Source organism: Euleptes europaea, chromosome 17 (genome assembly GCF_029931775.1).
Source record: "Euleptes europaea isolate rEulEur1 chromosome 17, rEulEur1.hap1, whole genome shotgun sequence".
NCBI classification, from domain to species: Eukaryota; Metazoa; Chordata; class Lepidosauria; order Squamata; family Sphaerodactylidae; genus Euleptes; species Euleptes europaea.
In genome coordinates, this window is record NC_079328.1 from 37,050,908 (window position 1) to 37,064,839 (window position 13,932).

The 13,932-nt window shown below is 43.0% G+C and overlaps 2 protein-coding genes across 2 annotated transcripts in view; one reads left to right on the top strand and one right to left on the bottom strand.

The window, feature by feature from the left end:
• Window positions 1-2,508: 2,508 nt before the first annotated feature.
• FAAP24 (FA core complex associated protein 24) overlaps window positions 2,509-13,932 on the bottom strand; it is a 152,225-nt gene continuing 140,801 nt past the window's right edge. The window contains exons 2-5 of the mRNA XM_056862563.1: window positions 6,506-6,631; window positions 5,143-5,282; window positions 3,850-4,002; window positions 2,509-2,783 (exon numbers count right to left, since the gene is read on the bottom strand). Coding sequence (XP_056718541.1) covers window positions 2,535-2,783; window positions 3,850-4,002; window positions 5,143-5,282; window positions 6,506-6,614 — 651 coding nt within the window. The 5' untranslated portion in view covers window positions 6,615-6,631 and the 3' untranslated portion in view covers window positions 2,509-2,534. The remainder of the gene's footprint in view (window positions 2,784-3,849; window positions 4,003-5,142; window positions 5,283-6,505; window positions 6,632-13,932) is intronic.
• The window catches only part of CEP89 (centrosomal protein 89), a 51,521-nt gene continuing 45,953 nt past the window's right edge, over window positions 8,365-13,932 (top strand). The window contains exons 1-3 of the mRNA XM_056862568.1: window positions 8,365-8,462; window positions 11,346-11,452; window positions 13,400-13,561. Of these exons, the coding sequence (XP_056718546.1) occupies window positions 8,424-8,462; window positions 11,346-11,452; window positions 13,400-13,561 (308 nt within the window). The 5' untranslated portion in view covers window positions 8,365-8,423. The remainder of the gene's footprint in view (window positions 8,463-11,345; window positions 11,453-13,399; window positions 13,562-13,932) is intronic.

Genomic DNA, 13,932 nt, shown 5'->3' on the forward strand with positions numbered 1-13,932 from the left:
CTCACGATGGCAGTGAAGTGACGCTACTGCTTCTAGCTAAAAGGTGTTATTCAGGCCCTCTGACCTATCTGCGTCGATACCAGATGGAAGTTTCTTTACATCGCCCCCCCTCCCTGCACACAGGGCAAATAACTCACACACACATTCCCTTGCTATAAAGATCAGGAAATTTTATTACAAGCCTTTGGGAGCTAGCATGGTGTAGTGGTTAAGAGCAGTGGTTTGGAGCAGTGGATTCTGATCTGGAGAACCGGGTTTGATTCCCCACTCCTCCACATGAGTGGCGGTCGCTAATCTGGTGAACTGGATTCGTTTCCCCACTCCTACACACGAAGCCAGCTGGGTGACCTTGGGCTAATCACAGTTCTATTAAGAGCTCTCTCAGTCCCACCTACCTCACAGGGTGCCTTTGTGGGGAGGGGAAGGTGATTGTAAGCCAGTTTGATTCTCCCATAAGTGGTAGAGAAAGTTGGCATATAAAAGCCAACTCTTCTTCCAGCATACAGGAAACCTCCCCTCCATCAGGAAAGAGAACATTAAGAGGTTTTAATGTGGCTGCTCTGTGCATGCTAATGTGTACTGTACATGCTGCTAATGTGTACTGTACATGCTCCAATGCACTTTATAGACACCAAGGCACTCAGACACCATGTTCACCATACCATGGTACATGTAGAAATGAGTATGTTTCAGGTGTATTCTCTTATAACACACTGCCTTTGCAATTTTTAAGAATGGTCTACACACAAGGTTAATATTCTAGTTCATGCAGATTACTGCTCTTAAGCAGAAAGATGTTATATGGAACCTGGGAGATACACACTATGCACTAAGTCAGCATGGTGTAGTGGTTAAGAGTGATGGGCTCTAATCTGGAGAACCAGGTTTGACTCCCCACTCCTACACATGAAGCCTGCTGGGTGACCTTGGGCTAGTCACAGTTCTCTCTGAACTCTCAGCCCCACCTACCTCACAAGGTTTCTGCTGTGGGGAAGGCGATTGTAAGCCAATTTGATTCTCCTTAAAAGGTAGAGAAAGTATGCGTATAAAAACCAACTCTTCTTCTAAGTGCACAATGGAAAGGCACGATTTTTCAGGTTCTATAAAAGGCTAAGGGCAGGCATGTGCAGCTTGAGTTTGCCTTGGAGCCATGAAGGAGAAGGGAAAAGGAGTCTAAAAATTTGAACTTCCACTCTTGTTGCTATTTGAAACTGGAGAGTGTCATTGATATATCAGCTTTGCCCTGGAATCTGAGATGAGCAATTTTTACAGGGCAGAGCTAGTTCACCCGCCTGGCCATCTTATGAATTCATTACATAATTCTCCAGAACGATGTTTGGAGGCGTTTAAGGGCACAAGGAAGAGGATGCATCTCCGTCTACCTATAAAATCCAAATTGCAGTCTTGTGCAGCCTCAGTTTGCCTCAGGGTTGTGCTGGGAAGACAGTGGGTGATTTCACTTCCATCCTCCATGCAGTTCTGTTTGAAACCTGCCCCTCCTCTATACTGTGGTGTTAGCACTTTAAAGGGGGGGGAAATATGTCCTTTAAAAGTCTTTCCTTTTGAAGTTCTAAAGGAGGGGGGGCAATTCCCACTCCACCCAAGAAAAATTAAAATCCCCTTGATTTTGAATTGGGACCCACTTCTTAGCTTACTCTACTTTTGGGGAGTTACCTACGGAGTAACTGAATGCTATTTGCCCTTCTCCAAAATAAATAAGCAGGAATCTCAGATCAGCTAACACTGAACCCATTTCTATTTTATTTTTTGTTTATCATTCACAAGTACATAGCATCCCCGAAGAATGGACTGTATTCCGCGGTGTTTTTGTACACTATGGGGTGGCCAATGCAGCCTCCCAGAGCCTCATCTCCCAGCTCACCGGGCGACCCCCCTGCAAGAGCTGGGACCCACAGCTTAAGAGTCAGGGCTTTAAGTCATTTTGCAAATCTTCTGCAAAATTAGCAAAGCGGAAATGGGTTGAATTGAGTTTTAGACTCGCGTGACGTTTAGTTCTCAATTTGTGCAATGTTTAGATGCAATGCAGCTTTAAAATATTTTAAATAAACACACCCGGGGACCAGGTAGCATTTTATTTTAGAGCAGACAAATAGCAGGATTTTCACCCAATTCACAACACAACTCGACTCTTGTAGCCCCTCAGTGGTCAGTTATCGCTATTCCTATTGAAAACGCACTGAAATTCAAATTTAATATTCTCCCAACAGGGAGAGACTTGACTAGACAGAAGGAATGTCGTAATGTGGCTATTCTTGGCATAAGGTGCATCTGTCCTTCGGTGCCATCCATGAAGGGCTGTGATGCAGCCCTTTCCCGGCACAGTATGTCCAGATGTCCTTGTCATTTAAACTCGGCATCAAACCGCAGAGATGAGGCAACAAGGAATTTTAAAGACTTTCTCTTAAAAGCAAAATCCAGTTGGCGTATCCCTCGGGCATCTATTAAAATAGTCTTAATTAAAAGAGTGAACCGCGTCTCCCGAGATGCTCGTGTTTCATGCCAACAAGATGACCTTACTTAGTTTGCCTAAAGAACGTATGGATTTGTTGCGCTACTGCGCGCCCAGCTACCTGCTCAAGCTCTTGAAGGGATGAGTTACAAAGCTGATGGATGTTTCCAAACTGTTCCAGAAGCAGTAACGCTTTCGTTTTCCCGACTCCTGGAATCTGCTGAACTGTCTGGAACACAGAAGCCTCCAAGAGCTGCGGCCCCTTCTTATTAAGGAATGGGTTGCTGGCTCGGTCTTTGGCTTGCTCCTGCACCTGAAACAAAAAGCGCATGCAGGCTGAGTGCCCTCTAGTGGACTTAGTGCCAATACTTCCCTCAGTTATAGGACTACGCTTCAGAGTACAGATAGATGAGGTGCTGGGAATATTTATGATTCTCATTCCTTGGGCTCTTTTTTGGATTTTTTTAAGCAACTGCGTGTGAGAGCAGTTAATTCAGAGAAGCAACACTCTGTGTGAGTGTGTGAAGTCTTTCCCTTCATGCTGTTTCCCCCAATTAATACCCCTCCCTTCCATTGGCATTTACTATGTGATAGGAGACAGAAGCAAAGAGTTTCCGATGTGGGAAAAATGGGATTTAGATTGGGAAACCATATGCAGGCAAAAGGTTAAAAGCCCTCTCTTATTGTGGCTATTTTGAACCTTTTTTATTACAGGTCCTGTACCTAGTGTGGCAGGTAGTTTGGGGTTGTTTTTTTTTCAAACCAAGGTCCATTTAGAACAGCCTTCTTAGGAAAAGGCCAGTCAGATCCATGCAGCTGCTCGCAAACTGGCTATGACTGAGAAGGTCATCTCTTATTAATCCCCCGGCGCTCAGGAGGATGCTCCATTGAGTTATCATGGGTATCAATGGAGGATAGGTCTGTTTGTCTAATCTTCTTCTGAAGCCTAAACCAGTGGACTGTGAGCTCCTTAAATTAAGCATGCCTTTTAGTTTTCTCCCTATTCGCTGTTTCAGCTACTTAGCTTTAGCAACCATTCCACCTGAGGCTGCAGGGCCTCCTGATTGCCCTAGCAACCATGTTATGTCTGTGGTAATCGCACGGAGGAAAAAGTTCAAATAGGATTTCAAGCACTAGTTGTGGGCTGAACCATTCATTGAAAGTGAAGGGAGGGACAAGCACAGAAAACTTCACTCCAAAAAACAAGAGATCCCCAGAATCTTAAACCTATACAACTTGTTGAGCCAAACCTCAACAAAAATGGAAATATTAAGACATTCATAACACTTGTCAAGTTAGGTATATTGCCATTTCCCTCCTGGTTTGCATGCACCCTGAACAATATTCATTAGTATTAACAATTCTGAAGAAGTACTTACTAGCTGGATAATAAGCTGTGCTGCTTCTCCCTGGTTGGCCACTGGAAGTAATGCCATTCCAAGTTCCAAAACAACAAATTTCTGCACTGCCGGGAAATACTGATCACTTATCTGAGTTTTCTCAACTATTACAATTCCTTGAAGACTGCTGGCCTTAAACACAGCGAGGAAAAGAAGTCAGAGGAATAAAAAAGATTAATAGTGTTAAATTGTGGAACTCCCTGCCCCAGGATGTGGTGATGACTGCCAATCTGGAAGGCTTGAAGAGGGGAGTGGACATGTTCATGGAGGAGAGGGGCATTCATGGCTACTAGTAAAAATGGATACTAGTCACGATGAATACCTATTCTCTCCAGGATCAGAGGAGCATGTCGAATATATTAGGTGCTGTGGAACACAGGCAGGATGGTGCTGCTGCAGTCGTCTTGTTTGGGGGCTTCCTACAGGCACCTGGTTGGCCACTGTTTGAACAGACTGCTGGACTTGATGGGCCTGGGTCTTCTCCAGCATGACCTTATGTTCTTATGCTGAAACTTGCCCTGATCCAGAGACAGTGACATGCAACAACCAGTTGCCTTATGTCACTGCCACTGATATGGCCAGAAATATAGGGGAACAGTTGCTGGACTTGACCAAAAAGATCATAGAGCATGTTGCAGCACACATTAATAGAACAAACCTGCCCTCTCTGGAAAGCATGCCAAGAATGGAGTCTAGAGACCCAAAACAGAAGAGACTTGAAAAACGGTAAGAAGAATGTAAAGTGGTAGCAATTATATGGCCTTGTGTAGATTAGAAGCTGTCTAACCCATTATCAATAAACAGTTTGTTGAGGCCCAGGTGCAGAAGAGTCTGAGAATAGCAAAAATATCCAACTTCACAGAAGTTATGATTCAAGGACTGGAGAACTGCTCGAGGGCCAAAAAAGAGAGAAACTGGTAATCTTTATTTCTGCCGCTGTTCCTGTATCATTCATAGCCTGACATGAAAACATTAAAACAAAATAATTTTTTTCCTAACGTAGCATCATGAGGAAAGGTTTACTTGTTAGACTTATATGAACCTGACTACTTTAAAGTACAGGAACACCACTAGAATAAGAAACCAAGATGGAGGTCCTGATAAAAGTTATCAGAACTTTTTCTACATGGACATCATTAAGCCACCAAAGATAAAAGCTACATGAAAAGTGCAGCTTTCTGACTGGTTGCTAATTTGGAGAAATTAGTCCTACCTTGTTGCTGAAGTGAGTTGTGTTATAAACATGGAGCCGGTCTAACAGGCGGTACTTACATTTCTAAAGCGAACTAGTCGTCGTTTGAAGCCATTTCCTGCTACCAGGTCAGCTTCAGAAATATAAAGAACACAAGTTCTGTTTGAAAGATGGAAGTCCACAATTCCTAAGCCATCCTCTAAAATTAGCTTCACTTTCCCTTGAAAAAGTATAAGAAAAAAGGAGACTATTCGAATGGAAGAACTACCGGTAATATTGACTGCCTGATAGTACACTTTTACTGAAACATTGGCTGTTACCGCACTTGTATTCCCAGCGATGTATTAAGAATTTGAAAATGTTATAAAAAATCCTGTTCGCATTTTCTATGTATTCCCACCGATGTATTAAGAGTTTGAAAACGTTATAAAAAATACTGTTCGCACTTTGTTTGGCCCCTTTAGCTGTGAAGACGTCTTCCAACCATTTATAAGCTGTGGTATCCAAAAACCCTTTTAAAGCGACATTTTTTACAACATTTTCAAACTCTTAATACATCACTGGGAATACAAAGTGCAGTAACCCCCTACGTCACTAAAATACTTTTTACCCCATTTTGTGGACTTAAATAAAATTTACTTCCTACAAGGTTTATTTAGGATTGCCACCTCACTGAAACTTACATTTCACAGGCAAAAAACCCAAAACAAATGCCAATATGTACTATGTTATGGAAACGCACACATTATCACAAGTTCCAACATAGGACATTATCCTACTTAAAATGCCCCAAATGCACTAACCTGTAGCATAGTTTTGTAACTGAACTGAGAGTTCATAGACAACAGAAATAAATGAAAACCTGAATAAATAACGAGAACCAAACAGAAGCGCTATCATGACAATGGCATCTTGTTTTACCTGCAGTGTTAACATTTCAGAAAAGTGAAAAAGTTGTAAGGGTTTTGCTCCTTAACGACTCATTTACAGTCTTTTTCATTTTTATTCTACATTTTCTCCAAGGATCTCAGAGTGATATACATGGTCCTATCCCCTTCCCCTTTATCACCACAACCACCCTGTCAAGTAGGTTAGACTGAGAATACACATGAAGCTGCCTTATACTGAATTAGATCCTTGGTCCATCAAAGTCAGTATTGTCTAATCAGACCGGCAGCGGCTCTCCAGAGTCTCAGGTGGGAGGTCTTTCACATCATCTACTTGCCTAGTCCCTTCAACTGGAGATGCTGGGGACTGAACCTGGGACCTTCTGCATGCCAAGCAGATGCTCTACCACTGAGCCACAGCCCCTCCCCAATGTGAGACTGGCCCAGTGTCCCACAGGAAGCTTTGGGGCACAGTGGGAATTTTAACCCAGATCTTCTTAGGCCAAGTCCAACATCTTAATAACTATACCACGCAGGCTCCTTTTGGCATATTTACCTTGTACTCCCTGAGCAATCTGCGATCCTTTCCACTTCTCATGGCCAATCACATGACCAAAAGGCACATTTACAGCCCCTGCTCGGACAGGAGTGGTTGCATTGGCCATCACCGAGTTTTCTTCAACTTCAGCTTTGTACTGTGCAAGGGAAAAAACACACACATAAGCATTATTCTTGGAAACATAGGCACAGAAATAAACAAGACAATATGACAGGTAGACAGAATCAGCACCTGTCTGCATTGTAGCATATGTAGTTTATGTTACCAGCATCCAAGGGGTAGGAAAATTAAAACTGAATTCTCAGGTAGAAGATTGGGGAACATGAGAGGAAATTCTTCTTCTTAAAATGAAACTTTCCCCCTGTACTGGTACACCGATTCTTCCCTTTTTATTTTGACCACAGCTCTGTGGATGCAGCGCTGCTTTCCTGCATCTTAAATGCAGAAATTAAACAGGTATAGCTAATTTGTACAGGGAGACAGAATAAGCATGCACTTGTTAAAAGCACAGAGATCCATAAAGGCATTCACTGTGTTGTAAAACTACTGCCCCTGGAGGCTGGTTCAGACACACATATCACCATGCTATACAGTAGCCAACAGAAGTAGCATTATTAAAATTATGCAAATTAAAAAAACTATTTGAAAGCATTACTATGCAAACAAGCTATTATTAACAACATATGAACTAAACAAGCTATTATTAGCAAACTACTATAACGTTTTCATGATGTCTACTGACATCACTGCATATAAAAATAAAACACAAAGTAACAAACAGCTTTAAAACTAATAAAATTTATTTAACTTAGAAAGACAGGGTGCATATCTTCTAAAAATTAATATTACCCTTCATGGGCAGGAGCACCAGTTAGAATCATAGAATTGGAAGGGACCACCAAGGTCATCTAGTCCAACCCCCTTGCACAATGCAGGAAATTCACAGCTACCTCCCCCCATACACCCCCAGTGACCCCTACTCCATGCCCAGAAGATGGCCAAGATCATCTGCCTAAGGTCACAGAATCAGCATTGCTGACAGATGGCCATCTAACCTCTTCCTAAAAACCTCTAGGGAGGGAGAGCTTACCACCTCCCGAGGAAGCCTTTTCCACTGAGGAACCGCTAAAACTGTTAGAAAATTCTTCCTAATGTCTAGACGGAGACTCTTTTGATTTAATTTGAAAAAAGGTTTTTTCCCCTTTAACAGAGGTTTAGTGGGATGCTATTTACCTGCATACTATGAAAACCTCCACTGCCAATTTCCACACATAAAGAGTTTGTTACAAGGACAGGACATTTCGAAGCCTGTCGGCAACCAAATTCAGAGGCCTGGAGTGAATCACTCTCTCTGACACGTGCACAAAGCATGCATGTTTTTGTTACGCGCCCCCACGACGTCCCAGAGAAAACGCCAGCCCGCCTGCTACCCTCCCACCGATGCCTCCAAACTTGAGAACTGCCACCTCCTGGCTAGTTATTTCCAGCCACTCGCGCTGAGAAAACACAGCAGCAGCACCATGCAAAACTCTCCTAACTTTCCCCACGCAAGAACTTTAGCGCGCGCCGCGCAGGACGGCCACCCCCCCCCGCCAGCCAATCAGCACACGATCCCTCACCGACGCGTCAAGTCCGGCCGGGGAGGGGGCGGGGCTTACCATTAACGGCTGCTGGTTGCTAAGGGAAGAGCCGGATCAGCAAACCGGGCGGCGGTTGGTCAGAGCAGGATGCCCTGGCCAATCGCTTTGCGGCTTCTTCAGCAGCTGTTGCGAAGGGGGAAAGCGTCTCCGTTTCTACAGCGGGGAATTGTAGGCCTTGGGCCTTCCACCCCCGCCCCCTCGCCCGATGACTTCCCCGAGTCCGGGCTGATTCCCTCTCGCGGTCACTTCCTCCCTGCTCAGCCTTTTCCGCTCTCATGGCGTTTAATTTCAGGAGAGGCCGAAGAGGCCAGTTTGTGAGTATTCCCCCCCCCCGGGGACGATTCCCCCCGTGAGGGAAAAGGCGGGCGAGCGGCGTGGCGGAGGAGGGTGGCGCTGGTTACCATGGCGACCAGGGCTGGCGGCGCTCGTGGCTCGGTCAGAAAGCGGCCCAGAGTGGAGAGATGGAAACTGGCGGGCAGGCGGCGACTTCTGGTCAAGTTCCTTCCAAGAGAGCCGGCCCTTTCTCTCCTGCTGTCCAGAGAGAGACCAAGCTTCTGACAACAATTTATATGATATTTTTTTCTTTATCTTTGAAAGAAGATTTTGGCCAAGCACGTGCAAAAGGAGACAGGAGCCCAGTGGCACCTTAATAGGGTTGCCAATTGGGACCATTTAGAAAATCCTTTGATCTAATCCCTTATTTACGTCTTTTATTAATTTCATATTAGTTACTGATTTAATGATGTCTACCCTTTTTATTAATTTTATAGTCGTTGATTTAATAATATTAGATGTAATACGATTTAATGATGTCTACACTTTTTATTAATTTTATATTCATTGATTTAATAATATTAGATATAATAAGATTAGGTTAATTAAATAAAAATATTGGGATTTGTTTCGTTAGCAAAAGTTGATAGTTTATTTCTAGATAGAAGAGGGTGAGGGGGAAGTCATTATATTGTTATATTACTTGTCTTTTTTACTATTACTGATATTCTTATTGTTGGATAATGTTTTTATGTTTGATATGTTAATTGAGGAAAATAAAAAATCATTTTAAAAAATAGGGTTGCCAACGTCCAGGTGGTGGCTGGAGATCTCCTGCTATTACAACGGATCTCCAGGCAACAGAGATCAGTTCACCTGGAGAAAACGGCCGCTTTGGCAACAGGACTCTTATCACATTGGAGTCCCTTCCCTCTCCAAACCCTGCCCTTCTCAGGCTCCACCCCCAAAATCTCCAGGTATTTCCCAACCCAAAACTGGCAATCCTACACCTTAAAAGCTAACAAAACTTCTCCCAGCATAACATTTGCTGCGGTAGAGCTCATGAAGTGTACATCAAGAAAACCAGTTCCAGAGGGTACCCGTTTTAGTCTGCAGTAGAACTGCCATGTTCAAGTTCAGTAGCACCTTAAGAGACCAACAAGATTGACGGGTGGGGTATGAGCATGTGATGGAGGGAGTTTTGACTCTCAAAGGCTCATACCCCCACAAAATATTGTTGGTCTCAAAGATGCTACTGGACTGGAATCTATCCATATTCATGATTTCAGGTGGGTAGCCGTGCTGGTAGGGTTGCCAGGTCCCTCTTCACCAACCGCGGGAGGTTTTTGGGGCAGAGCCTGAGGAGGGCGGGGTCTGGGGAGGGGAGGAATTTCAATGCCATAGAGTCCAATTGCCAAAATGGCCATTTTCTCCAGGGGAACTGATCTCTATCGGCTGGAGATCAGTTGTAAAAGCAGGAGATCGCCAGCTAATACCTGGAGGTTGGCAACCCTATGGGTTGGTCTGTAGTAGACAAGTGAGATATATGAATACTATAGCAAGATTCGAGTCTAGACTGACCAGATTTCCAGCTCTTGAGTTTCGTAAGCTTGTATCCTGGAAATGTTGTTGGTCTTTAAGGGGCTACCAGACTTGAATCTTGCTGTTGTGTTCATATATCTGTTGATTACAGCCTTTAATGTAAATTCGCCTGTTCTACGCTTCACGCCTCTGATGAAGTGAGTTCTGCCCCAGAAAAGGTTTATGCTGGAATAAATTTTGTTAATCTTTAAGGTGCCATTGGACTCATGTTTTGCTGCTGCAGACTAATATGGCTGTCCATTTGGAATTAGGCACAAAAGGGTGTGTGTGATTCTTCAAGGTGCCACAGGACCTCTCCCCCACTCTGTGTTTTTGCAGCAGTTCCCAAATGTATCATGAGTAAATTCTGCCCTCCAAATTATTAGATGTAGGCTTTTCTTCTCTCTTGTATGCCTGCAAATGCACCTTGCCTCTGAGTTGGCCGCTTCAGCATGAGGAACTCTCGACAGGTGCTTGACCTGCCACATTGGCTGTTTTTGGTGCCACTGTTGTGTTTCTGATTTGTGAAAAAAAATGATTCAACAGCTTTAGTTGGGGTGAAAATTATTTCAAGGAATGGAAATGTCTGTGCATATGAGGGAAATTTTTGAAGCTGTCCTACACTAATTCTTGATGTTTCTCCTGCTAGTCCAGTGTTGTCTACCCTGCAGGATGCTGGCTCAGGGTTTTTTCTGCTACTGGAGAACTGGAGGTGCCAGGCATAGGACCTGGGACATGCTTATGTTCTTATGTTGCTGTGTTCAAAGAAACACCTAAGAATATAAGAAAATCATCTCTAAAGCCCGGTTTATGACATAGCGTTAAGTTTGAGTCATTTTCTGAAAGTTAATAGTCTCCATAAATGGTAAAGGACGTGACATGAAGTTTTAAAAGATTTTTAATGGTTTCATCCGAGCACTGTCTGCTTTTGGCACATATGTTTTCGTACCAATGATTCTTGCAGCTCAGTGTCACAAATTGTAATGCTGCACCTTCAGTTGCTGCAGTAGCAGGATAGCTGACAGATTGCTAGTGCAATGGAGCAAGGTAGGGTGTCACTGTTGCTGACTAACAGTGCCACTGTGAGCAAAGTTAGACCCCTCTAACTGAGGGTGTACCTCTATTTAGGATTTCACCATAAGGGTCTCTTGAATGCATCATTGTAACTGATATTAGCGAGAGAGTGAAGTCATACTTAGAACTAGTTTGGGCCTGCTGCATTCATTAATTTGCATGTCAATGTTCTCCCCATTTGTGTTATTTTCCTAGTCCTTGTGCATGCTCAGTTTTGTGTTTTGCATTTGTTCAGTCATTGCCAACTAACTTTATTTTAAATTGTCTAGAAACATATAGCTCATGGCCTGATCCCTGCTGCCACCATAGCTCCTAAACCTGCCGTCCCCCGCACCCCTCCCCCTCGTAGTCCAAACCCTTCTCCAGACAGGCCCAGGTAGGTTTTAATGTTCTTCATCTCTAACTTAACCATTCATTCAGTGGAATTAAAGTAATCAATTAATAGAGCTTAATATTTAGAATTGTTTTTAACACATTTTCTTTCTTACCTTCCATGATCTGGTTGACTGGTACTCTGCACTGATGTGATGCACTCTTAAGTGGTTAAGGAACATCCCCTAACCATCCAGTGCAACCCTAAACAGAGTTATACTCTTCTAAACCCATTGACTTCAACAGAAGTGAATCTGTTTAGGATTGCACTGTTAAAAGGCGGAAGTAACATTTCTGTTTTGCGTATATGCTGTGAAGATCAAAAGCAAGGGTTATACCGTTTGGCTCTGCTAAAATAGAGCCAGCATGATATAAGTGTTTTATCTATTACTATTATATGAAAAAACAGCTACCTAAAATAACATTAACCAATAGTATTGTCGAAGGCTTTCATGGTCAGAGTTCATAGGTTCTTGTAGGTTATCTGGGCTGTGTGACCGTGGTCTTGGTATTTTCTTTCCTGACGTTTCGCCAGCAGCTGTGGCCGGCATCTTCAGAGGAATAACACTGAAAGGCAGTGTCTCTCAGTGTCAAGTGTGTAGGAAGAGTAATATATAGTCAGAAGGGGGTTGGGCTGAGTCATTGTCCTGCAAAGTATTAAAGGTAATGTGCTAATCATTGTCCTGTAAGTGTCAAGATAATGTGCTGATGAGGGTGTGGTATGTTAATGTGGAACCATTGTATCCTGAAGTGATCTGTTAACATGTGGAATCCAAAACTAATCCGCATGGCTATTGTAGACTGTAGTCTTTGTTAGTCTGGAGGTTTTCAGGACAGGAAGCCAAGCCTTATTCATTCTTAAACTCTCTTCTTTTCTGTTAAAGTTGTGCTGATGTTTATGAATTTCAATGGCTTCTCTGTGCAATCTGACAAAATAGTTGGTAGAATTGTCCAGTATTTCAGTGTCTTGGAATAAGACCCTGTGTCCTGTTTGTAGAGATACTATGTAGAGAGATTAAACTATTATAATATTTCAGAGAAAGAAAAATAGTGAAATATCTGGATTGCTTGTGTAAGGTTAATTTAATTTAGCCCAGGCAACAGACAACAAATTTAATTGATACATTATTATATATTATTTGATAGCCACTCTTTTTTGAAAGTCATCAGTATTATTTCAGTTGTTCCAGTATGTTGCTTTCTGATTCGTCTCGCTACTTTGACCTTTCAAAAAACCTGCTCACAGTACAGCAGTGTCTCTTAGGATCAGTTTATATAACCAAGAAAATCAAGTAATAAAGCTTTTACTGGGCTGAACCACTTCAGGGTGCATTTGAATGTGAGGGGTTGCATTTGAATGATCCTCAGTGGGAGGAAAAAAACTCCCTTCACAAAGAATGCTGGTATGGCAGAGAGAAGCATTCAACAGAGCACTTAAAAAATGTTGTATCTAGGTACAGCTGTTAAAGCTTGGTTGCCATGACCCAAACTTCTGCTCATGCAAAAGTTGCCGAAATGTTCTGCGGCAGAGAAACATGACATGTGCATGATCATTCTTCATCATGCATGCTGAACATTTCTTTTTCTTAGTAGTGAATAGCCTTGCGCGCATGAAACTCGGTGTGCACATTGGAGTCACTGGACTGTGGCCGAACCCCACAATTCAGAGGCCCATACTTGCCCAAATAGAAAAATCATCAAGCACTCCCCCAGGGCTCTTTCTCTTTTCAGAGCTGATAAGACAAAAGCTCCACTCTGCACGTGAACCAGATATTTAGGATCATGGCATCCAACATTCATTTCAAGACTTCATTCAGTTCTTATCTAATTTCAGAATGCAGCTTTATATTGGGAAGTCCCCGTATGGAAAGGCTCTGTTAAAAAATAAAAGTACTGAGTCACAAACAAGGCTCCACTTTTTTATTTTATTTCTAACGTTTATGTCTTTTAGATCAGCTTTAGCGGCAGCTATTCTTGTGACGACACTAACTGGGCGGACCGTTGCCCTCCCTCAGCCTCGCCAGAGATCACTTTCGGAAAGCGATGCCTCCTATTTGCAAAATCAAGAAAGCTGTATTGAGCCGTATGCCACGGTTACTGAGCTCCGAATGGGGTACGTAATACTGCATTTTGCCATATCCTATCAAGAGCTTAGAGAGCAATACTTACTAAGCAGGTGTCGTCAGAATCCTACTCCGGTCTATTCAGTGGGGCTGACTCTCAGGAAAGAGTCCTTAGGTTTGCTTTGTAAAGTCACTCTTTCTTCCACCAATAATAGATAGTCCCAACTTCTCACTGGAATGTTATCTTTCCCCATATTTTCCCTTGACTACAGACTTAACATGACTAAACTGAGGCTATCATATTTTGGTTGCATTATGAGAAGACAGGAGTCATTGGAAAAGACAGTCATGCTAGGAAAAGTTGAGGGCAGCAGGAAAAGAGGAAGACCCAACAAGAGATGAATTGACTCAATAAAGGAAG